The sequence below is a fragment of the Ovis canadensis genome, chromosome 2 (assembly GCF_042477335.2).
Source record: "Ovis canadensis isolate MfBH-ARS-UI-01 breed Bighorn chromosome 2, ARS-UI_OviCan_v2, whole genome shotgun sequence".
Lineage (NCBI taxonomy): Eukaryota > Metazoa > Chordata > Mammalia > Artiodactyla > Bovidae > Ovis > Ovis canadensis.
Window position 1 is genome coordinate 144,941,935 of NC_091246.1, and position 26,371 is coordinate 144,968,305.

The 26,371-nt window shown below is 34.7% G+C and overlaps 1 protein-coding gene and 1 pseudogene across 1 annotated transcript in view; one reads left to right on the forward strand and one right to left on the reverse strand.

Moving 5' to 3' along the window:
- The window catches only part of UBR3 (ubiquitin protein ligase E3 component n-recognin 3), a 200,412-nt gene that overhangs the window by 22,914 nt on the left and 151,127 nt on the right, over nt 1-26,371 (reverse strand). The window contains exons 29-32 of the mRNA XM_069577308.1: nt 25,670-25,806; nt 19,472-19,557; nt 5,139-5,244; nt 2,882-2,985 (exon numbers count right to left, since the gene is read on the reverse strand). Of these exons, the coding sequence (XP_069433409.1) occupies nt 2,882-2,985; nt 5,139-5,244; nt 19,472-19,557; nt 25,670-25,806 (433 nt within the window). The remainder of the gene's footprint in view (nt 1-2,881; nt 2,986-5,138; nt 5,245-19,471; nt 19,558-25,669; nt 25,807-26,371) is intronic.
- LOC138433891 (replication protein A 14 kDa subunit pseudogene) lies at nt 15,067-15,491 on the forward strand (annotated as a pseudogene).

Sequence of the window (26,371 nt, forward strand, 5' to 3'; positions counted from 1 at the left end):
CAATGTAAGATACAAAGATTTCAACTAAAGCAACAGCTTTCTTCAATTTCAAGAGAAAATAAGCAATTTACCAGAAAATCAGATAACTGGATATTCAACACCTTCATTCCACATTATTGAGTACATTATGCATCAGGTAGGCACAAGGGACACACAAAACGGTGCCAGTCCTGGAGGAACTGATAGTCTCGAGAGAGTAATATTACAGAAAATCTACTATTATGACAAAGAGACAAGTACCGAAACAGAACTATGAACAAGCTATTTGAGAAAGGGGAAAAGGGACAGCCAAGAAAATGGCTTCCCAGTAAAGGAGCACCAGGTGTTATCAAGTGCATAAGGGAGAAATGGCAAACATTTAAATATGCTCAAAACCTGCTCAAAGGAAAAAAAAAAAAAAAAGAACTCTGAATTATATCCACATACAGCCTCTATTCTCTCCCCACATTCACTCTTGATAACTCTCTACTCACTATTGCTGTTCTCTCATCTCCCTCTCATTTCTCATCCCATTAAAATCTGTATCTGATTCTACAACTACTCAAAAGCAATTTTCTTACTGCCATTCCTTATTACAGAACTATTTATTTGCTTTATGACCAAGAGTTCTGAGGAGAATTTATAAATAACTCAGTTTTAGAGGTCAAGATTCATTTGAAAATATGGTAGGAGCTATGGAACTTCTCATAAAAAAATGTACATATACATAGAAAAATTTTTTTACATTATTTAAAGAGATTCATGAATTCCTTGAAGGCCACTGTGCTGTGCTTGTGTCTGACTCTTTGCAACCCCATGGACTGTAACCCACCAGGCTCCTCTGCCCATGGGGATTCTCGAGGCAAGAATACTGGAGTGGGTTGCCATTTCCTCCTCCAGGGGATCTTCCCAACCCAGGGATCAACCCAGGTCTCCCACATCACAGGCGGACTCTTTACCACCTGAGCCACCAGGGAAGCCCACTAGGCCAGCAGGGAGTTCCAAATTAAGCTCTTTTAATAATGTAAGGAAGGATGTGGAGAAACGAATAAAAGCCCCAACAGTCTTTGTCTTGAATCCATTCAAAACACACTTTTTAAACATTCTAGGCCACCAAAGCTATTTTGATACATTTGAAATGAGGAAAAGGGACATTTCAAAAACAGTGAAATTACCTGAAAGAAATCTTTATTTCTGTGTGCAAGATATAGATTAACTGCTTAAAAATAATGTCAAGTATGTTTTTAAGGTATGTATAGCAACAATAAAGTTGCCTCTTCAGTACGGTAAGTTCAAGGAATATGGAAGTAGAAAAATCATGTGAATGTGATATTCTGAGTCACTATGGAAGTCTGTGATCAAAACAAAAAGCTACCTTAATAATCTTTACTAGAATGGTTTCCAGGAAGTCTAGAAACACAACTTATTTCAGCACGCCAATAAACATTCTCCAATACTCTGGAGTTCAAAATACTTTCCTAATATGAGGTAGAATTAGTCTTCAATCAAGTATAGAGATTCTATTTAATCAAATATTAGCCTATTTTAATAAAAATTAATTTTCAACTCTACTTGTCTAGGGTAAAAGCATTTTAAACTTACAAGGAGTTTTTTCATATTTTCAATAATTGTGCACATCACCTAATGGTGAGTGTTTTATTTAAATGTATGTTCTTTCCAATGAATGCCTAAACCACAGATTAAAATGCCTTGGTTTGAAGAAGCTACCAAAGATTGCCCGGGTCATATCATCAGGACACAAGCCAACTAAAAACCAAACACAAGTGTTTAAACAGTTATTATTCTACACAAGAACTAAAAGATATCTCTAAATGTCTTTTGTCATTTGCTAAAATTCAGTAGTTCATAATAATTACAAAAAACAAAAAAGCAATCACCTTTGGAGGATGCTAAGAAAGGAAAAAAAAACCTACTTATTTTTCTGAAAACTGGTAAACAAATCTAGCATTTAAACTGGTTTTCCTGCCCAGAAATAAACCCACATGTATATGGTCAATTAACTTATGACAAAGGAGGCAAGAATATAAGACTGGGGAAAAAACAGCTTCTTTTAACAAACAGTGCTAGGAAAACTGAACAGCTACATGCCAAAGTATTAAAGTGGACCACCTTCTCAGACCATATACAAAAATAAACTTGAAAATGGATTAAAGATTTAAATGTAAGACCTGAAACCATAAAACTTCTAGAAGAAAATGAAGGCAAGTACACTCTTTGATATGACTCTTAGCGATTTTTTTTTGGATATGTCTTTTTGGGCAAGGGAAACAAAAGCAAAAATAAACAGGACTCCATCAAACTAAAAAGCTTTTGCACAGCAAGGAAATTACCAATAAAACAAAAAAGGTAGCCTACTGAATGAAAGAAGATATTTGCAAATAATATATCCAGAAAGGTTTAATATCTGAAATATATTAAAAACTCTAGAACTCATGCAACTAGGGAGCAATAATTATGAATGCTATCAATATCATACTAGTAAAAATTAATAGTATATTAACACTAATTAAAAATAATCGGTCATCACATGTTTAATAACTGTATGATACTCGTGTATCAAAATATCTACGCATGTAAATAGGTAAAGACATGAAAGCTGACAGTTTGCTCTATTTTTCACATTTTTGTACTATCATTTTAATTTCTTAAAGATTTTCAGTGACTCCCCCATATCGTTACCAAAATATTGACTAAAGAGCTAAAAACAGACCCACAAGGGAAAAAAATTCTTTATTTCACTCTCATCTTTAGAAATACATGATTCAATGCGATTTATCTCAGAACATTTCCATCAGACTGAACGTTATATTTATGCCCGTAATTTTTAGAATACTCATTATATATACAATATAATCTAAGAATGTAAATTGTAAAGACATACCTTTGTGTAAGGGTTGAGGCATCATTAAGATCTGGATGAGCAAAAGGGATGTAACATCATGATAAAGAATTGGAACCTCAGGCTGTTGTTCCTCACTTCCCAGTCTAAAAGAAAAATGCATAATCACTTTAGACAGTATTGTATTTTCTAACTCACTTTATATTTCACATATATGTGTATGGAACACAAACCAAACTTTTGTAAGCAACTAAGAAATCTCAAAAGAAAAAGTTAGGACCACATTTTTGCCTAAAAATATAATATTCTAGGCTCACATATTTCTTTGATTCTGCCTAATAGAAAAAAATTACCTAAAAACTTTATTAGGTCTTACTAACTTAAACAATTGGGACACATTAACTTGACTGTGAATTTTTCTGATCTCTCAGATTACAGAAATCAAACAAAGTATTAAATGGAATTGAAGAGAATTAGCTTCACTACAAATGGGGTGGCACTTAGGATACTTGCTATCACCAACTTCATATTAAAGAATAAATATTTGCGTTACAAAAAAAATCTATTCACAAACAAGTTACATTGAAAAGGCATGGTTAATATCTCTTGTTAAAAGTTGTTTCAACTTTAGGACTAATATAAAATTCAAAGAAAATCTTTTAACATTTTCAAAGTTTAAAAAAGATATAATAACCAAAGCAGAACTTAAAATATACTATTAAAGACAAAACAGTAAACCGAAGTGTTGGAGAAGACTCTTGAGAGTCCCTTGGACTGCAAGGAGATCCAACCAGTCCATTCTGGAGGAGATCGGCCATGGGATTTTTTTGGAGGGACTGATGCTGAAGCTGAAACTCCAGTACTTTGGCCACCTCATGCGAAGAGTTGACTCATTAGAAAAGACTCTGATGCTGGGAGGGATTGGGGGCAGGAGGAAAAGGGGACGACAGAGGATGAGATGGCTGGGTGGCATCACGGACTCGATGGACGTGAGTCTGAGTGAACTCTGGGAGTTGGTGATGGACAGGGAGGCCTGGCATGCTGCGATTCATGGGGTCACAAAGAGTCGGACACGACTGAGCGACTGAACTGAACTGAACTGAAGGTATGTATGGTACCATAAAACACACAGAATATATTATAGAGTAGCTCTTTTCATTCTAAAAGAATTAAAACTCCTTTGGAAACTTAAATATTTTGATCACAGGTTTAATTTTTCATGTCAGAGAACAAAAGTAAATCTTAAGCATTCAGAATCAGCTAAATTCTGAAGCTACATGTCAGACTAGATTTGGGATAAATAAAAACCGAAATCTTTTATAAGGCTTCATCATTCAACAAAACAGCTATTACTTAATTGTGGGCCAGGCATTGGATACATGTGAGTAAACCACCCCTGCTTCTATGATGCTTATGGAACTGCCAAAGGAAGACAGCTCTTTGAATATCTCCATTCTCTACAAATATCTCTTTAATACTTGTCTTTCTCTCCAAAGATAAAACTTCCATTAATGCTATGAATCCTATTATTGTCTCTTAAGTCTCCCTGGTATCTCTTCTTTACAAGCCCAAAGTTCTTGAGAAGAAAAAAATTTAGGGGTCACCACTTCCTCACCTATTATTCAAATTCCCTCAGAAATGGTTTACCACTGGTTACACAAGTGGTAACATAAAGTACAGATTCTGTATTTCTGTAAATTAGGAGTAAAATAAATTAGGCATATCATTTCAAAAATTTTAATGAAGTGGGAATTTGGTTTGTCATGTGTTATTTTTAAAAAGCAGATTCTAAAACTAGTGTGTTTCTAGCTAATAAATCATAAAGCAGGTTTTTGTGGTTTTTTTTTTTTAAACCACTATTCTGCAGCACCTAATGAAGGCAAGACTGATCACAGGTTTCAAACATCATCAGGCGAAAAGCTGTGGGGAACTTTACAATGAAGGAATAAGTCTAAGGTTACTTGAACCCTTTGATCAATTATGACATGAAGAGAACAACCAGCCCTCGTGTGCCTCTGAATGTTTTATCTATATAAAAACCAATTAAATTCTTTAAAAGATTTTCTCACTTAGTAGGAATTTTTATGCAAATTTAACAGAAAGTATAATAGTATAAATGGTAATAATAATAATAAATAGTATATAAATGGTATAAAAGTATAATAAACTTTTCAATTTTTATCATGTATTTTTGTCTCATAAGGAAAATTCACATATTAAAAAGAACTTTAATCTTATTTTTATACTTAATCATTTTCAAAAAAGTTTTGACTGAATTTAATCTTTCAATAATACTTACTGCGAACTCATCTCTTCTAGTAACTGTGTGAGCTTTCTCCAAGGATTATACTCAGAATCAATGCTGTAAAGTCGCATATGCAAGGCTAATACATGGAACAGCTGATCTAAATAAATTGAAGGAAAAGTAATTAGAAAGTTCACACAATTTGTCCAGAACAATATTCAGGCAAAATTTCTAGTAATTTTTAAAGAAATGTTTCCTTTCCTTATAATTCACCAAGTATAAGTACCAACAACTTCATGCTCTCTTTTAAGGTAAACTCTGAGGAGTCCCCTGATTGTTCAGTTGGTAAAAAATCCACCTGCAATGCAGGAGACCCTGGTTCGACTTCTGGGTTAGGAAGATCCCCTGGAGAAGGGATAGGCTACCCACTCTAGTACTCTTGGGCTTCCCTTGTGGCTCAGCTGGTAAAGAATCCTCCTGCAATGCAAGGGACTTGGGTTCGATCCCTGGGTTGGGAAGATCCCCTGGAGAAAGGAAAGGCTACACATTCCAGTATTCTGGCCTGGAGAACTCTATGGACTGTATAGTCTATATGGTCACAAAGAGCCGGACACAACTTTCACTGAGATACATATCCAAATAAATTCAGCACTTGGACTGTTCTTTTATGCTCAATCTTAATACAGAAGTGGTTTGTTTTCCTCATCTTCTGTCAGAGATCTATCTTTCCTTGGCTTTATGCCTTGATCTTGGTAACCTGCAGTTTCCACTGTTGTGACCTCCTAACCAAAATTCACCATTATCTTCAATACCCTTCTCTGAGTAATATGGAGAATAGCACCCATATAAACCATTGTTAGGTGAAGCTCTTCCTTTACCTAATTCTTTTCTCCTAAATATTCTTTATATTTAATTGTGATTTCATCTTTAGACTCAACACGAAGAAAAAAATAATGGAAATGAGAATATTATTTAGAAAAACTATTCTGCTATTTTCATTTCTTCTATCTGACAGTAATCTATGACAGATACCATGACAATAATCTACCAGTCTCAACTTTTGACAAAATTCTGCTACAACATTTAGAAAAAGAATTGTTTAAAATTTTTAAATTATTTGGGAAAAAAAATTAAAATTTTGCTTTCATATCACATGTCCTTTTCCTGGTATAAATGACAAGGACTGGACTAAATTACTCTCTTAAATACTCAAAATATTTGAATTAAAATAAATCAACAGTCCCTTTCTAGAAAGTCAGATAATACTTTTTGACATATGATTAGAATTAATTCCTAAAGCCAGAAACAAAAAAGCCAAATGACATAAACATACTGTTGTCACTTACTCTCTGAATTAAAATACTCAAAACTAAACAACATTTTGTATCTCTGAGCAAGTGACTTAGAAATTAGCTATACTTTAGAATAACTTGAGATCCATCCATGTAAGTATTAGTAATATTAGTGGTGGTAGTAGTTTGAAGAAATCATCTGTAAGACATGAGAGCTATAAGATGAACAAAATAAACGTTCCACCCTGTGGGGCACTGTAGTAAAACGGGAGGTGGGGGAGGAGCTGAACCTAACACTGTACCTACAACTGTTTCAATCTAATCTCTGTGTGACAAACAGAAGAGCTTAAACACCTTACTCTTATTCGTCTCCCGCCTATAGGTCAACGCATAGGCTAAATCTTCTCTTGAAATGTCTTCATCCTATTATGATTAAGACTAGCTGAGTATTTATTGGTGCCAAGCACTATTTAAATCACCTACATAGATTTGTCCCAATTTATTTTCACAAAAACTGTAAGGTAGATAATACAGTTATCCCCTGTTCTGAGACAAGTTTCCCGAATTTTCAGTTTTTCTAGTAACCTGGTTCCATCAGTAACAATAAGAACAAGAGACATTTTCAGCAGTGAAATAATATGATAAAGATATACTGCTTATTCTCAGTTTATTTCAACTCAATTTTACATAAGATTTTTATGAAGTATATATATAATTCATCTTTTTTTTTTAAAGTGTCTAAAACCACGAAGTGTTTTTTAAAAAAATCCTCTAGCTGCCAAGTGGGGAGTTTTGCATTCTTAAATAAGCTTTTAAGTGAATAAAAGGTCTCTTTTTACTATCTCTTTTCAAGACAAAAATCAATTAACTTGAAGCCTTGATTTAATCAAAAACATAGACATGGCAATTTTACTAACCTGTTTTACACTGAAACCATGGCCAGCATAAAAGTAATGTTGCAAATGTCTAATTTCCTAGACTTTATCATAATTAAAAAACACAAATGTTAGAATAAAACTTTTCATTTTCTTATATTCCCTTATTCTACAGATAAGGAAGTAGGCCCAGAGAAAGGAAGTACCTTGCCATGTTACCCTAAATATTTATTAGCGAAGCTAAGAACAGAATTCAAGATTCCTGATGACAGCGACAGTCACTCAGTCGTGTGACTTTGCCACACGTCTTTGCCACCGCATGGAATAGCCCGCCAGGCTCCTCTCTTCATGGGACTTGTAGCCTGATAGGCTCCTCTGTCTAGTGGGATTCCCCACTGGAGTGGGTTCCCATTCCCTTCTTCAGGGGATCTTCCCAACACAGGGATCAAACCTGGGTTTCCCACATTCTCGGCAGATTCTTTATCATATGAGCTACCAGGGAATCCGACTTCAAGATTTCCCATTTCTTAGTTTTTTCTACCACTTCAGTTCTCCTTGAGGTTTTAATGATTACTTTGTTGGCAAAGTAATGTCTCTGCTTTTTAATATGCTATCTAGGTTGGTCATAACCAAGGAGTAAGTGTCTTTTAATTTCATGGCTGTAATCACCATCTGAAGTGATTTTGGAGCCCCCCAAAATAAAGTCTGACACTGTTTCCACTGTTTCCCCATCTATTTCCCATGAAGTGATGGGACTGGATGCTATGATCTTCATTTTCTGAATGTTGAGCTTTAAGCCAACATTTTCACTCTCCTCTTTTACTTTCATCAAGAGGCTTTTTAGTTCCTCTTCACTTTCTGCCATAAGGGTGGTGTCATCTGCATATCTGAGGTTATTGTTATTTCTCCCAACAATCTTGATTACAGCTTCTGCTTCTTCCAGCCTAGTCAAGGCTATGGTTTTTCCAGTGGTCATGTATGGATGTGAGAGTTGGACTATGAAGAAAGCTGAGCACCGAAGAATTGATGCTTTTGAACTGTGGTGCTGGAGAAGACTCTTGCGAGTCCCTTGGACTGCAAGGAGATCCAACCTGTCCATCCTAAAGGAGATCAGTCCTGGGTGTTCACTGGAAGGACTGATGCTGAGGCTGAAACTCCAATACTATGGCCACCTCATGCAAATAGCTGACTCATTGGAAAAGACCCTGATGCTGGGAAGGATTGAGGGCAGGAGGAGAAGGGGATGACAAAGGATGAGATGGCTGGATGGCATCACCAACTCGATGCAGATGAGTTTGGGTGAACTCCGGGAGCTGGTGATGGACAGGGGGGCCTGGTATGCTGCGATTCATGGGGTCGCAAAGAGTCGGACATGACTGAGCGACTGAACTGAAGTTAACTGTGATTTCAATAAACAGGCAACACCGTCCAGTAGGACTAAGGAAGTCCTAGATTTGAATTCAAGCTCTGTACTGGCCATGTGTCCTTGGGCAAATTATCCTAGTTTTATTATCTGTAAACTGAGGATAAGTCCAACTCTCTGGGCTGTTTTATGTGATGAGTAATTATAGTAGGAACACATATCTGTAGTGTGCAGATAGTGTGCTTAAATACATGTACATACACATATGGTTTCTATGGATGAATTCCAAATAATAAATTTAATATTTATAAACTTGAGATAATACAGCCAAAATTAGAGATTACAACTACATAAGAAACATTAGATCCCCACATAAAAATACCACTCTACACAAATATTAACATATATTTTTAACCTTCATCTCTCTCCTCCCCTGAACTTTTGGTACTATGCTTCTTTGGTGCTCGCCCAGCTTCTTCTCAGTCACCTATAAGTGTTCTTTCTCTGCTGAGCCCTAAAAGGCGGCATTCTCCATAAGAAAGGAAAAGGATCTCTTCTTAGCCTTCTTTCCCTCTCATTCTCCATACACTACTTCATTTAAGCTCAACTTCCACTTCTACCTGCAAGTTTACAATTCACAGATTTCTGTAGCACTTCTAATGTTTGACAGGCACCACAAAAATCTATATATGCAAAACTAAACTGATTATATAGCCCAGCCTAGCTCTGATATTCATTTCCTCTTACAATTCCATTTGAGTGAATGACATCACTGCCCATGCAAACATCCAAGGAAAAACTTGGCCTATTGGTTTAATTACTAAACCAATTAATCCTATTGGTTCTGCCTCCTACGACCCATCCTCTTTTACTCCACTCTACCCCCTGTATCATTTCTCAAGTAGATAACGAAGTCCTCATTTAGCTTTAAGTCTTTTGTTTCAACCACTTCCAATTCCTATAAGCAATAAATCTATTCATATTGTCTCATAATTGGCTGGTGAACCACTGAATGAAGAGTCATAGAAAGCCCTTAAAAGTCACTGAAAGAGAGATAAGCCCTAATTCTTTTTCAGGTTTATTACTTAAACTTCTTTCCTCCCTTCCTTTAGCAAGTATTCCCCCGCGTGTCTTCGCAAGGTGTCCTCTCAGCCGAGAATGGCATCTCCTGTTCTCCAAGCAAACCTGCTTCATCTTTCCAGAGGCGGTTCAAGCGCTCCTCTGCAAAGTCTTCCCTAATACCCACCTGAGACAGATGTGATCGTCCCTTGCTTTAAGCATTCTCTACACTTGAATTACCTCTATTTTAGCACTTCTAATACAGCCTTGTAATTATTTTTTCACATTTTCCTCTCCTACTAGACAGTGAAATTTCCCTAAAAAAGATAACTACTTCTTTTCCTCTTTGTACTTCCCAGGCTAGCACAGTGTTTGACATTTAACAGGATTTTTTAAGTACACTGAATATTTCACAAATTTGTCAATAATCTTTGTTTTAAAAAAATCACACAATATAAGCATAATATTCATGATGGACTTATGCTCTTCCTTTTCTGCTGTAATGACACACTGACTTACTAACCAAGAGGAGGCCAATTCACCAGCCCTAATTTCACTTCCTCAAAGAAGTGACCTCTCAACTCTGACTACTAAAGCAGTGGTTGACTTACTTGCTCCCACTAGTTCCTTCCCAATGCTGGTTGCTGTGACAACTCACCTGGGAAAATGAACTCTATTTTCTGCAACACCTAATCAAACTCTTTACAACTGGGACAAGTCTAAGGTATTGAAATGTATTTAATCACAAGAGAAACATATCATTACTAAAACAGGAAACACCAGTGAAAGACTAGTTTGTCCTTGGAAAAAACCAAAGACTTAATTATAAGAACTCTCAGCTGGAACAAAAGGTAAGATTTAGCAATCTGTTCTATCTTTAAAAATTATAATACCAAAAAATCTACAAATTAAAAATATAACTCCAACTTTGCTGTAAAATTAGACCTTCACATGTATGGCTAAAGAATACCACACATATACACAAGACACCATAAATAATTTTTATGACTTGAGAAGTATCCAGTTAAGGAAACTGAACACAAAGAGCTGAGCACCAGCTTGGAAATTCTGTGTGTTTGTCAGTTATTTCTAAACACCTGAGAATTCTAAACTGGCAGATTATTTCTTAGTATAACTCACATTAGTCATGAAGACAGTTCAGTTCAGTCGCTCAGTCGTGTCCAATTCTTTGCAACCCCATGGATTGCAGCATGCCAGGCCACCCAGTCCATCACCAACTCACGGAGTTTACTCAAACTCATGTCCATTGAGTCGGTGGTGCCATCCAACCATCTCATCCTCTGTAGTCCCCTTCTCCTCCCACCTTCAATCTTTGCAAGCATCAGGGTCTTTTCAAATGAGTCAGCTCTTCGCATCAGGTGGCCAAAGTAATGGAGTTTCAGCTTCAGCATCAGTCCTTCCAGTGAATATTCAGGACTGATTTCCTTTAGGATTAACTGGCTGGATCTCCTTGCAGTCCAAGGGACTCTCAAGAGTCTTCTCCAACACAACATTTCAAAAGGATCAATTCTTCAGCACTCAGCGTTCCTTATAGTCCCACCTCTCACATCCAAACAACTGGGACAAGTCTAAGATATTGAAATGTATTTAATCACAAGAGAAACATATCATTACTAAAACAGGAAACACCAGTGAAAGACTAGTTTGTCCTTGGAAAAAACCAAAGACTTAATTATAAGAACTCTCAGCTGGAACAAAAGGTAAGAAAACTACTGGAAAAACTGTAGCTTTGACTAGACAGACCTTTGTTGGCAAAGTAATGTCTCTGCTTTTTAATATGCTGTCTAGGTTGGACATAAATTTTCTTCCAAGGAACAAGCATCTTTTAATTTCATGGCTGCAGTCACCATCTGCAGTGATTTTGGAGCCCCCCAAAATAAAGTCCCAGCTCTTGTCTCAATGATGTGTTGACTTCCAAATTTTTAAAATTAAAATCAAGACAAGAACAAAGTATTTAATACCTAGAAGGGGGGGCATGTCTGCAAAAGACTAGTCAAGTGCAGTAGTGAGAAGGCCTTTGACTGTGTGGATCACAATAAACTGTGGAAAATTCTGAAAGAGATGGGAATACCAGACCACCTGACCTGCCTCTTGAGAAACCTATATGAAGTCAGGAAGCAACAGTTAGAACTGGACATGGAACAACAGACTGGTTCCAAATAGGAAAAGGAGTACATCAAGGCTGTATATTGTCACCCTGCTTATTTAACTTCTATGCAGAATACATCATGAGAAATGCTGGGCTGGAGGAAACACAGGCTGGAATCAAGATTGCTGGGAGAAATGTCAATAACCTCAGATATGCAGGTGACACCACCCTTATGGCATAATGTGAAGAAGAACTAAAGAGCCTCTTGATGAAAATGAAAGAGAGTGAAAAAGTTGGCTTCAAGCTCAACATTCAGAAAAACGAAGATCATGGCATCCAGTCCCATCACTTAATTGGAAATAGATGGGGAAACAGTGGAAACGGTGACTTTATTTTTGGGGGCTCCAAAATCACTGCAGATGGTGATTGCAGCCATGAAATTAAAAGACGCTTACTCCTTGGAAGGGAAGTTATGGCCAACCTAGACAGCATATTGAAAAGCAGAGACATTTACTTTGTCAACCAAAGGTCCGTCTAGTCAAGACTATGGTTTTTCCAGTGATCATGTATGGATGTGAGAGTTGGACTATAAAGAACACTGAGCACCGAAGAATTAATGCTTTTGAACTGTGGTGTTGGAGAAGACTCTTGAGTCCCTTGGACTACAAGGAGATCTAACCAGTCCATCCTAAAGGAAATCAGTCCTGAATATTCACTGGAAGGACTGATGCTGAAGCTGAAACTCCAATATTTTGGCCACCTGATGCGAAGAGCTGACTCATTTGAAAAGACCCTGATGCTGGGAAAGATTGAGAGCAGGAGCAGAACGGGATGACAGAAAATGAGATGGTTGGATGGCATCACCGACTCAATGGACATGGGTTTGGGTGAACTCTGGGAGTTGGTGATGGACAGGGAGGCCTGGTGTGCTGCAGTTGGTGGGGTTGCAAAGAGTCAGACTCGACTGAGTGACTAAACCGAACTGAATAAAAAAAATTTCAACTAGCCAAATAACTCTAAATTACCATGAAAAAATAAATCTCAGTTTCTCTGTAACTGAATACTCAAAGTGAAGAAATGGTTCTGACCCATTTATCCTGGGGTGAATATGATTGGTGCTGGTATATGCCTCATACAAGAGTCAGATTTCCTTGGTTCCTTTACACAGTCCTAAGAAATTACCCGTGGAAAGATGGAGAGAACTTCCAGGAGAGGTCTGGGAATGACTGTAAGACGAAGATCTGTAGCTCTGATTCCTTAGAAACAGGCAATTCATGCCACTGAGTAACAGGAGCTGACTCAGCTTTTCCCACCCCACCGCTCACCAATTCAGGCAAGGCAGACAGGGAATAAAGTATCAGTTACGTTAGGAATTTTAAAGGATTGAGAAAAAAATCAATAATAATAAAAGTATATATATGAGTGTATGTATTATACACACACACATATATAAAATACTTTAGCTCACGTAGCTAATAACATTTGGTATTTAATACCATCTGTCCTTAATCATGACAGATATGGTAGATGGTCAGCACAAGTATCATAATCATCATTTCCACCACAAGGTAAAAAGTCAGGCAAGTTTCCTAAAGTCCAACAGATAACAAATAGGACTAGAATTCAGATCTTCTAATTCCAATCCAGTGTTCCTTCCAACACTGTATTCTATGTTGCTTCTTTCCAACCCCACCTCTTTATTTTCTATGTTGCTCCTAGTTAATAAAGGGATATACTTATAAGTTAAAGTATATGAGCTTTGCTTTAATTATCCCTTGTGAAAATTCAAAAATACCAAAAGAAAAGGCTGTGTTTAGTACTTCCCACTTTTCATGCTGGGTTCTTCTCCTGCAGTTACTATGCCTCCAAAACTCCCAGGCACATTATGCCATTGTTTCTGGTTACCTCAAGCATCATAGTATTAGTTTCATGGAGTTTTCTTCTCCTACCCTCAGGTTTAAGTGACCAGCCTCCCCCTTCACCTTTACAGCATGGCATAGGACAATATGAAGAGGTGCACAATTCTGACTCCACACATAGGTAGTCCTACGAAGGGTAAAGAAAAAGGTCAGTTCTGAGGACTCCTAATCTCTTCCTTACCAAAGAAGACATACTCCATGAATCCACGTCTAATTTAAGCATCCCATTTCAAGCTGAAGGACAGGGGAGAGGGTTCTAATTGCACTGCTGAAGAGGAACTGCCCTGCCATAATCCAAGCAAGATCTTAGGACTCCTACGGCCTGACAGTGGAAATGAGTGGTACTTAGTTCCTGAAATAACCATTAACACAGAAAGGCCTAGCTACCTGCGCCACAAAGTACAGGACCTGCAGAAAGACTTTGAAGAATAGGTGAAATCACTCTAAGGCTCTTAGCTCAAAATCTTAAACCACAAAATCTTAAACCTCAAAATCTCTAACCCAGGCCTCCCCACATTAACAATGTATTTAGTTTTTAGTAAAGAAGTTGTATCAATTTTTGGGAATAAAACCCATTTTCTCCTTCTATCCACCCCCCCTTTTAACAGGCCAAGAGAATAAATGAAGTGCTTAAAAAAGACTAGGCTGAAAATTAACTTTCATCTTGCTTCCAGTCTCCTTAACCACCCCCATCCCCAATTTGATAGTGGCAGTACTGAAGTAGTAGAAACAGTAGTGTTGAGATATATAGTCTATGGTAAAACTAGGTTCTTACAATAATTCTCTGGTTGGATACTATGAGGAACAGAATCCATGAGATTAAATGAGGTTGCCATTAAACTATCTGCCTACTCATGAAGAATGGAGTCTGAAGGCAATTTCTACATTTTTACATTCATTTATGCATTTTGACCATTATAATAATCTGGTGGCCAAATTTTCTTCTTGTTACAAGGTAACAAAAAAGAATAGAACAAAAGTTGTGATTCAACCTATTTGCAGAATTCACAGTTTTTCAATCTGAAAAAGACCTTACTAAGCCATAGATATCAAGATTTTACCACTGTTAAAAAATAAGATGAGACTACTGAATAGCAATTTTGTGACAGTATTTAAAAATATCCTTATAGAGTGTTACTACAGGGTGAAATTAACATCAAAATAATTTTCTTTAACTATGAATTCACCAAAAATTTATCTTTGAGCAACTATTTTGAGCTGCATGGACACTGTCTAAGCTGGATTCCTTTCTAGGAATAACAAACATAGGGGGCAGTCCCCCACGGTATGCATCATTTCTTAAAAAGATTATATATTATGTAAAAATTAAGTTAAAGCTCCTCAAATGAAAATGTCAGGCCTGCCTTGAGTTGCAATCATGGTGGACGTGATGGAGTTGCCCAAGGCACGAATCAACGCCAGCATGCTAGCTCAGTTCATCGACCAGCCGGTCTGCTTCGTAGGGAGGCTGGAGAAGATTCATCCCACTGGGAAAATGTTTATTCTTTCAGATGGTGAAGGAAAAAATGGAACTATTGAATTGATGGAGCCTCTTGATGAAGAAATCTCTGGAATCATGGAAGCAGTTGGAAAAGTAACGGCCAAGGCAACCATTATGTGTGCATCTTATGTCCAGTTTAGAGAAGATAATCATTCTTTTGATCTTGGACTTTACAATGAGGCTGTGAAGATTACCCATGAGTTCCCTCAGTTTTTTCCTTTGGGAGTTGTGCAGTATGGTTGAACTATTTTGATTATTGCCTGTGAGCTACACTGAAGACTATTAAAGGAGGCCCCTGATATTTGAAGGAGCAATTCCTGTGATTTCTAATATTTAATTTGTCCTCTTAATTTCATTTACCTAACTTTATTAGATATTCCATTTTTGACAGAACTGGCTTATTGACAGTTCTCACCTAAGTTCTCATAAAGAATAATTTCTCTGGCCTATCGGACATGACTGAGTGACTGAACTGAACTGAACTGAACTGATGGTCAGATTAAATGCACGAAAAAAAAAATTTGGTTGAACTCAGTTTTCTGCTCTATTAATACAAGCTTATGTGCTGTTGGTCAAAAAAAAAGAAAAGAAAATGTCAAAGCAAGGGTTTGCCTTAAGCTTTCTTGACTGAAGTTTAATTTTTATTTCTATTAAATCATGAAATTCATTTGTGATATGAACTGCAGCTTAAACTACAGTAATAAGCAGAAAGCTAAGACCCAAAGATATGGAAAATGTTGAACTACAAAAATTATCTAAAGATAATTTTTTTTAATTATCCAATATCAATCATTTATCAATGATGCTGCTTCCTCCCACCCCCCACCACAGTCACTGTTCCAACAATTTCTACTTGAGAAATACACTAAGAATATCATGGCAAAAAAGCATTGAAAGCCTGTGAACTTCACTGGAATCTATGGAGTCTCATGTCTCTTTTCAAATCACTTGAATGAATAAATTAACCCAGTAACTTTAATAAAACATTATTCTTAATAAGAAAGTTATACCTTTAATTTTACATCTGCTTTGTCCTACATCTGTTGCTAACCAAATTGGTGGTACTTATCTGTATATATACTCATTTGTAACAAAAACTCCAAATTCACTTATTTTTTAAAATCTTGTTCAGTAACACCAAAAGCTTCACTGATTTTACAAGCTAGATATGATCCCAAACCTCCAAATTTTCTAGAACTTTTTCCATACTCTATTTTAGAACTTAACACTTTATATCTTACACGATCTAGAACCAGTCTTATCTGCTGAATACAAGGCCCTTAATGCCTGAGCTTCCAGTGGATAAAGAGGAGGTCCAGAGTTCTGACCCAAGAATCAGGAGCAGAGCTGTATGTGCGAGCTGATCCAGATGGATCAAGGGGGAAGAAGTAAGAGGGAACCAGCCAGCAAACTGGTGAAAAATAAAGGAGAACCAACTGGTATCCAAAGAAGGAACAAGGATTTGAGAAAATGTCTAAAGGAGTGGTCCAAAACAAAAATAAGATTCAGAGTGAAAGGCTGGCAAAGATAAGCAAGTTAACAGGACAGATAGCATGGCAGAGCCTGAAAAGAGCCCAAGGCAACAGTGTGCAGTGACTAAGCGCATGGATGGATGTTTGTAAGGGTACTGCATCCTTTGGGACACTTAAGGGTAAGAGGTAAGTCTTACATAATTGAATTTAATGTCAGAGAGCTGAGTTCAACTGCAAGCTTTGACATTTTCCGCTGTATGACTTGGCAATGCAATCACTCTGAAGTTCAGTTTCCTTTTCTATGAAAAAGAGATAACATCTATTTCACATGATCATTCTAAAGACAATAATTTCTGTGAAAGTACTTTATAAACTTTAAAACTACAAATGTAAAGTATTATTAAAATACCATAGTATATTGCTATGTGAATTAATAATGCTCATTTTTTACTGCAGAAAATTTCCCAGATACATATTTAGGAACCTTTACTCTGATTGGGTACTGGTCATTTTTGCTCAGTACTAAAAAAACTTATTTGAATATGGAAGTGCTGAAAGCATTATTCCAAGACTATTTGATTTTTCAGTATAAATTTGGCTGATAATATTTTCTGCTTTCATTGTTATTAATAGAACAATCTTCTTCTCCACCTACCCCCACTGTGTGTGTGTCTCCATTCATAATTATCTCTCAGTGTGTTAGTTGTTTATTCATGTCCAACTCTTTGCAACCCCATGGACTGTAATCTGCCAGGCTCCTCTGTCCATGGGTTTCTCCAGCAAGAATCCTGGAGTGGGTAGCCATTCCCTTCTCCAGGGGATTGTCCTGACCCATGAATTGAACCCAGGTCTCCCACATTGCAGGCAAGATTCTTTACCATCTGAGTCACCAGGGAAGCCCAATTATATATCAGGCATTAATATTTTTTTTACTAAACTTCAATTTCATCAGGAATTTGTGATGGAACATTATTCCAAAAGTGTAACTTTCCTTATCATTTGCTTAATTAGTGGAGCATTTTCTCTTTCACCAAAATATTATGAAAAAAAGACAAGACTTTTTAAAATAATATATTTAAGAGGGAAACTAATGAATGGGATAGAAACTAATGAATGGGAAAAGGAAAATATCGACTTGTGAGCAGACTCCAGAGAAAAGAGAATTTTTATTTACTAATACCCTTAGAGAACTACTGGGAAGATGAAAAAGTGAGATATTTGATTTAATATTTCATAGGAACCTATGAAACACCATCAATACGTTCTTGTGTTAAATTAGGTTTGAGTTAGGCTTGAGTAAATAATAAATACATTAAGTTTATATACTTGCAATATAGTGGGATTTTATAGAACATATAACTTTCTGCACATATGATTCACAGAGCTGCTTTTACAAATAAATAGGATAAGTAACGCGTAAGTAACTGCACAATAATAAGTCAGATGAAAACTAAAATCAAAACCATCATGTTGTACAACTTAAATACATAAATTGTTTTATTTGTCAGTCATATCTTAATAAAGCTGGGAGGGAAGCTAACACAATTGATAAGGAAAAGAAGAAAACTAAAAACAGTATTAACTTATATTTAGGATAAGCTTCATCATGGCTGCTTCTATACTGTCACATTGAAATTTCATATTCACTAAATTAGAAAATAAAAAGAACAGAAGCCTGGAAATAGCTATCAACTTAATAATTCAAAGTAAAATTGACGGTGATAATTGAAGCGGATGCTGTTAAGACTTTTACTACTAATTTTAGCATTCTGGATAAATTCACCATTTACAAGCCTCTGTATAAATTTAAGTACCTCGGGGAAAAAAAAGTAGATTTTGAACATAAAACTAAAATTCCTTTACTAAACACTTTCTAATATAAGTTTCTGAACTATTACATCAACCAATACTAAACAACAAATTAACAAGAAAGAATAAAAGTGAAATTATCGTTTCTACCAATTGAAACAGACTAGAAGCTAGTACTCCGATTTATTAACAGCTTCCCCTATAAAACATATTAAATCACTAGGTGTAAGTAGTGTTTAAGTGCCTACATCAAGGGGTTAATAAAGATTAAATACTTAGTAAACAATAATTTTCAAAACCTTAAATTTCTAAGTACAAAGTGATAAAAAAATCTAATACAACTAGTAAGAATTTCAAAATTAACTTGGTTTAAGTTTCACACAAGTTATTATCTTTTTATTAGAAATTGCAAGGTATTTTTGATCAGTCCTTCGCTTTGAAATAATTCTAAAATTACATATATATCTTTCTAAAATAATATACAAATTTTTTAAAAATATTGATTTTAAATAATTACTAGTGTTTTAACATATTCATAAATAAGAGCAAACATCTACCATTTTAATCTATTTGTATACATCAAAATACAGTACGAATCTGTTTACTGAATAATAGCAGCTATAATCCATAGGCGACACAAATTGTCTTTATAAAAAGTTTTTCTTAAGTCCACACAACATAAAAACTCTTTAAAGGAATTTAAGTTTGAGGACAATCTATAGTTGAGAAGAATATACTTTTAATTTTGAACCAATGTAATTCTGACTAATTACATTTACTTACTGAGTAATCACAGTATAGAAAGAGCTAAATATTCATGATTCTTCTAAGTACATGATTAATGATTTAAAGCATAGAATCACTATTAAAAGTGATTATACAAAACATAAAAAGAACCTGAAAATACACTAAAAGACCACTTTGCCTGCATGTGCTTTCATGACATAATTAGGATTTTTTTTTAAGTTAGCACTGCTTAATACTTACTTAAACAGGACCTTTTACCAGCTGTACTTGCGCCACCTGAACATAAATTCCCTCCTCGATGAATTAATTCAAGTTCCAAGTTGGTTCTGTAAGCAAAGCATTAAAATGCATCTCAGTCATTAGGTTAAAGCAATACTTTTGTTTTATTGGCATGTCTGAATTAACCTAAATAAAGTTCTTCAACTTTTTTATTTGCAAAATTATGGTTTATGCAATATCAGTAACAATCGTATTTTACCTGATACTTAGAAATAAAAAAGGGGAACATTTTATCTACCCTTACTCATATGTTCATATTTATACCTGCAAAACTGCACATGTCACAGTGTAATTGTTGCAAAATCCCAGCTGTTGGCAAATACTAAAAACTATGCCTTAAGGAAAAAAACTGCAACACGTTTCAAAAACCTGCATATGAATCTGATGAAAGAATCTGTACTCTGTCAGCCACTGATTAGGTGGTTACTGGCATATAAAACACAAGGGCATACCAATTTTTTCTATCAGAGAAATGGTTATCATTCATTGGAGCCAATATTAAGAAACAAAATCACTAACATCAAAGTGGATATGAACAACACATATAATTAACAGCAGTTTCTTTTATAGACTTCTAAAATTATAGTTTTATTAAAATATATAACTATTGACACTGCTAAACAATAGTATTGTTCATATAGATCTGGAATTACAATATATTCAGCAACTATTAGCTTAAAGAATAGCAATAATTAGTAGATTGACATTTCAAAAATCAAACTGATGCAGAATCTAAAGATTTACTCAAAAGCAGTAACAGTAAAATAGCCAATTAATTTTGATAATAAATGAAAATTGAGTGATTGTGTGTATTTTTACTTCAACATTATTAACAAACTTAAACACACCTTTACTTTCCACAACTAAAACTGAATAAATGAAGTTTATATCCAAGATATGTATATGACACTAATAGTGAAATATCCTTTATCTTAAAAAAAAAAAAAGGCAACATTTCAAGCTTACTCTTTACAAGTAAATTCAGGAAAGAATAGTACCCAGTTTTATTTAAAACAAAACATTTTGAGATGGTTTTGGCTGTATCTTGAACATAGAATGTTTTGAAACATTATTTTCATGTATTTACTTATAAATGCAAACTGTTAAAAATATTAATATTTCTAAATCTGTATATTTGCCACCCATTTCTAAAGAAATGCTTTAATCCTTTCTACTCAGGGGGGAGAAAAAGCAATTTAACATTGATAATGTTCCTGCTCAGAGCTCCATCTGGTTGCTGCTGATAAGGGCATCTGTGTGACAAGGGAATTTTCCACCCTTCAGGCGATTTGCATTGCTCACTGAACTTCTAAAAACCTACCAGCAAGGAAGCAGGGACAAGGATTTCATATTAGTGGACAGAAAGCGAGCGGAGACCAGCATGTGTTCCTTCATCAAGGGAATATAAATGAGATCAATACATTTTGTTTTCACAAATCTTCAGTTGCCTAATCTGTAGAAAAAAATTAATGGCTATATTCTCTTATAAAAACTAAGATTTCCTAGTTAGTACTTTTAACAGAGCTAACCAGAAACACAATTAATTCTTACAAATGAAAGTCAGAACCAGAATGTCAACTTTTATTTCAGCATAATTTGCAAAAGTATTCATTAAAAAATAAGTACAAGAACAAGTCTATTTATTGTGCCATCAAATAAGATATTTGAAAGGATGATAAACATGTTACCAGAAATTTGATTTTTAAAGGATACTTGAAAGAAAACTGCCAAATGTAATTAGTTAACTTCAGATTATGGTTGTAAGATCTCCTGTACAACATTTCTTCTGAGTTAAAAAAAAAAAACCAACTACCTATCTAAAGGGTTCGTATAGTATCTAGAATTTTTAAAAATCACTATGTCAGAAGCCCTATCAATCAGCGTTTCCTTATATAATTTATAACAAAATTGGCCCCTTAAGTCTTGCTAGACAAAAGAACATACAAATGTGTCATGTCCCCATGTCTGCCCTTCCCTCACTGTTGAAAATCAAAACAGTATTCTGTCTCTGCCGTCCTGAATGGATGATATAAAAATAAAGATGTATTGGAAGCATAAGTTTTTCAAGCCTTTTTGCTCCTGGAGAGAAGCAGACACAACTTTCTATATTTCCTAACACAAACACATTCAAATTAGTCTGGAAGGGAGAAAAAAAAAAAAAAGAGAGAATCTCTGTATTTAAAAGAAAAATGAGAAAGACTGCCTGAAGCCTATCATGATGGCCACCCTAGACATACCCATATAAAAACTCCAACTATTTTTGCTTCTCCAAGTATGCTTTCCCTTTTACCCTGTTTTTGGCACTAACATATTTTTGGAGCTATACTTTGAAAAATAAATGTGTGTATAAACACATACACACAGAGAGACACTGAAATACATACTCGTATAATGTGGGTGCAAGGCCTGGGCCTACCTCTACTAGTTGACCAAGTAATTCAATTTCTCAGAGAAGAAAACATCATACCATGGCATGGCCTATATTATCGAATACTCAGCTCAAACTCTAACTTCTGCAGGAGTTAGGGAGAACTAACCCCCTTTTCTTCGAACAGGAAGGAAGCATTTCTACATACCTTATATTTCAATCAGCTCATCTTCCCTTTTGAAGTTCTACAGCACTTTCTCAATATGATATATATTTTTAAACAAAATATATTCCATCCTAAACAGTTGTCTCTCCAACTAAACTGTAAATTCCTGGAGAGCAGGAGCCATTTCAAACACAGCTTCTAAATCCCTGATGGTACCTAGGAAAGTGTTCAAAAAATTCCCAGGAACTGGCCCTCACTTTGTTTTGATATGTAACCAGTGATAATATTCTCTAGTCTCTGTAATTTATTCTCTATCTTATTAATCCTTCCTTTGGTTTTATAAGGATTCATGGGAGGAAATCCAAAAGAGAGGGGATATATGTAAACATATAGCTGATTCTTTGCTATATAGCTCTGCTATATAGCAGAAACTAACAACACTAAAGCAACTATACTCCAAGAAAAATAAATTTTTTTAAATGCTTCCAATTAAAAATAAGTATTCACAATTTGGTGTTTTAGTAATCATTCTTTTCACTTCAAATATAATTAGCTTAAAAAGTTTAAACTTACAATGCAACCAATGTATAAAGCAAGGTGCATTCACTCTACTGAACAGTTTATCCACTCAAATCTTAAAGATATCTGTCCATCTACATTGCAATTACTCATGTATCACCTTCTTTCCATGTTTCTCACTATATACACCCTAAGGACTACTCACTAATAACTCTAAGCTAAATATAACTTTGGGTCCAAAATCTTTAGAAAAATCAATTACTCAAATAAGTGTGATTCATTGTTTCAATAAAGAAATAATTAATTGACACTGAAATGGAGAAAGCTTTCTTCCCCAAAATTAACTTTCCATAATCCATCTGAATGACTGGTAACTGTAACAAAATGCTTCTTAGAAATACATTAAAATTTGAATACAGTAATTTTGACTAATTTTAATGCAACAAAAAAAAAGGCCATTCCAACAATTTCTTCTCTGCTGCCCTCAGAAAATCCTCCAATGCTTTACCATGGAAATAAAATTAAAAACAAAGAGAAACATATTGTCCTACCAAAAACAAAGCTTGAAAACAATTATTAAAAGAAAAAGCTTCACATGCTAGTTACCTACTAGAAATATTTTGTTTCTAAACATCAAAAACTTTAAGCTCCCCAAAGAGCAAACAAAATTAGTTATATAGATACAAGGAATTGAGTTCTGGGAAACTAGGGTTGTATCTCATTCAAATTGCAAATGTCAAAAACGCACACATTCACACTATACACTATACAACGACTATACATTTAAGAATCACAACATTTAATTCAAAAGTTAACTGAAATTAATTTTATTTCTAAACACTTTTTAAACTATTTTAAATCTGCTAAATATTTCAATGCTTACCTTTTAGGCATAAAAATGATCACAATCTATAATCATAAGTATTTAATGAACCAAGATTATACACTGGGCAGAAGATAACTGCAAAGATCTGGTTTACTACCTTGAAAAAGTTACATCTTATTCAAACAGAATACAACATGTTTTGTTTCTTCAGTTCATGTTTTTGTTAATTTTTCAGTCACTTTGTTTTATGTGTTTCTTTTTAATGATTAAGTAAAACTTAGAGAAGGCATGCAATCTCACTGTGAGAACATTACAACAGCCTTGGTAATTTTAACCAAAGGATAAAGTTTTTAAAGGTTATATACTTTCACTTTTGGAATCACTATATCGTTGCTTTAGAGTTTATCAATAAGGATCGGAGAAGGAAGGGGAGATAGGAGAGTATATTTTCTACATTTCTCTACATGCAGCCTTAGGAAACAACATTTAATATCTGTCCCTGCTTCTATATAAAAAAGAAAAACAAAAATACGTTGATTCCAAAAGTTTCCCATTATCACAGTAAGCTTTCTAAATATTTCTATTAAACATTATATAAATATATTCTATAAATACTTTATATATTTAAAACCAAGAGACAGGAATTCCAAAATTTCTACCAAATTAAATCAAATTATTTGATTTATCATAATATGGCAAAATTCCACATACAGATCATTCCCACTGAACCAGGATTTTCTTTTAAGATCAGTCTAATAAAATCAAAGGCATGAATACACAAGTAACATAAATATGTGTGTATGTTTATATGTATACATATATAGATATAGAGAGCATAAAGTCTACATCCATTCCAATCTTCTACAACATTATTACAATATCATACAGAAGTTTTACAAAACCTTGAAACATGGCAAAATTAAATTACATTCAATTTAGTTTTCACATAAAGTATACTTTATTGCAAGTATGCAATTGGTAACCCTTCAGAGGCAAAATGATAGATTAACTGTTATATCTCTCCTGAAAGCATCCAGGATAAATACCAACAATAGCTTAAGAATGGCAGACTAGAAAGTTACTTCCCAAACCATTAGATCCCATTATATCAATCCCTGTCCAATATTTGCATTCTCAGATCAAAAACTAATGTTTCCTTATCTTGAGGTCTAACTCACTTGTTGCAATTTTCTTACATCTGGTTCCATTTTCCCTAGGGTCAAAAGAGTACAGAGACCATTCACTCTTTCCTTACCCTCTACTCAGGAATGGAGCAGAGAATGGCCATGATGAACTGCACATATATATGACTTATAGAAGCTGAACAAAGGAAAGCAAAAAGAACACTAAGGGAAAGAACGCTATCCCTGAGTTCTAGTCCTACTCTACCACTAACTTGTTGCATGACTTCAAGCCATATCACTTCTCTAAATCTTACCTATTACAATATTACTTCGGCAAAATACCAAGTATGCTTCTAGAGACATTCAAGGGTCGACAATATCAGATCCAGCAGAACGTGCTTACAAGTTCCTAACTGTACTTGCTTCTCTCCCATTTTTTTTAATGTGTCTCTATTTCATTCAACTAAGTTTTCTAAAATTCCTATTTAGAATTACTTTTTAGGTACTGAACACCTACTCAGTTAATTATAGACTATTTCTACCTAATCTGAAAGATGAGAACTATTTACCTCCACTTCCTTGAGTCTCTGGTAGCTACTCATAGAGGTTTAGAACATGTCTGATCAAGAGATCAGGAAACAGGAGTTTCCTCTCCTTTATCTGACTTTCTAAACAACCTATAGTCTTCTAGAACATTACTAGATCTTTAACAAGCTTAAAACAAACCAAATAAGTTCTTCTTACTGTTCTTACTTCTTTTTTTAGAAATTAAAAGTACTTAACATATTATAATTCTTCAGTTATTAGTATTATTGCTTTTTGACAGGACTTGAACAGTGATTTCTTAACAACATACTTCATATATAATACTCACATGCTTTGAGGTAGATATCTGTCCTCAAATGTGAATAGTATACTTTTCCTCACATACTCTATGATGATTAATAACACTTAAACCAATATTTTATTAAAATAAAAACACCTAAGGCAATGAAAACTGCACTTTTATAGACTTCCAAGGAGGTTCTAAAACTAGCCATAATGTTAACCACATTAAAAATATGCAACCTTTCTTCATATAAATATGAATGACAAAACAATAAAATCAACTACTATTACTCAAGTAAATATAAAACTATATACTATATATACCTACCTAGCAACAGAATACATAAAAAGAAAATCATTATCTGGTGAGCCTGGAGTCTTGCTATAATCTCTATATTTCTTCTGAGTGGTATTTTTTATATCTTTCATTACAGATTCCATTTCTTTACTTAAGTTGGTTTCTGACTGTAAAAAAAACACAAACATATATTAAAAGTTTATGTATATTCATTTTCTCTAATAATAGTCTAACACTACAGTGTTTATCATTTAAGCATACTATGAAATTAAGGTTTAAAATCAAAATAGATATCTATTAGCTATCAGCTAAAAATATATTTAGTATACCAAAATAAAACAGATCAAGAAATATTTTCTCTTATCTTAGAGGCATCCTAATTTTATACTATTATTCAACCACAGAACAGAAAGCAAAGAACTAAAGAGCCTCTTGATGAAAGTGAAAGAGGAGAGTGAAAAAGCTGGCTTAAAGCTCAATGTTCAGAAAACTAAGATCATGGCATCTGGTCCCATCACTCCATGGCAAACAGATTGGGAAACAGTGACTGACTTTATTTTGGGGGGCTCCAAAATCACTGCAGATGGTGAATGCAGCCATGAAATTAAAAGATGCTTACTCCTTGAGAGAAAAGTTATGACCAAACTAGACAGCTTATTAAAAAGCACAGATATTACTTTGCCAACAAAGGTCCGTCTAGTCAAACCTATGGTTTTTCCAGTAGTCATGTAT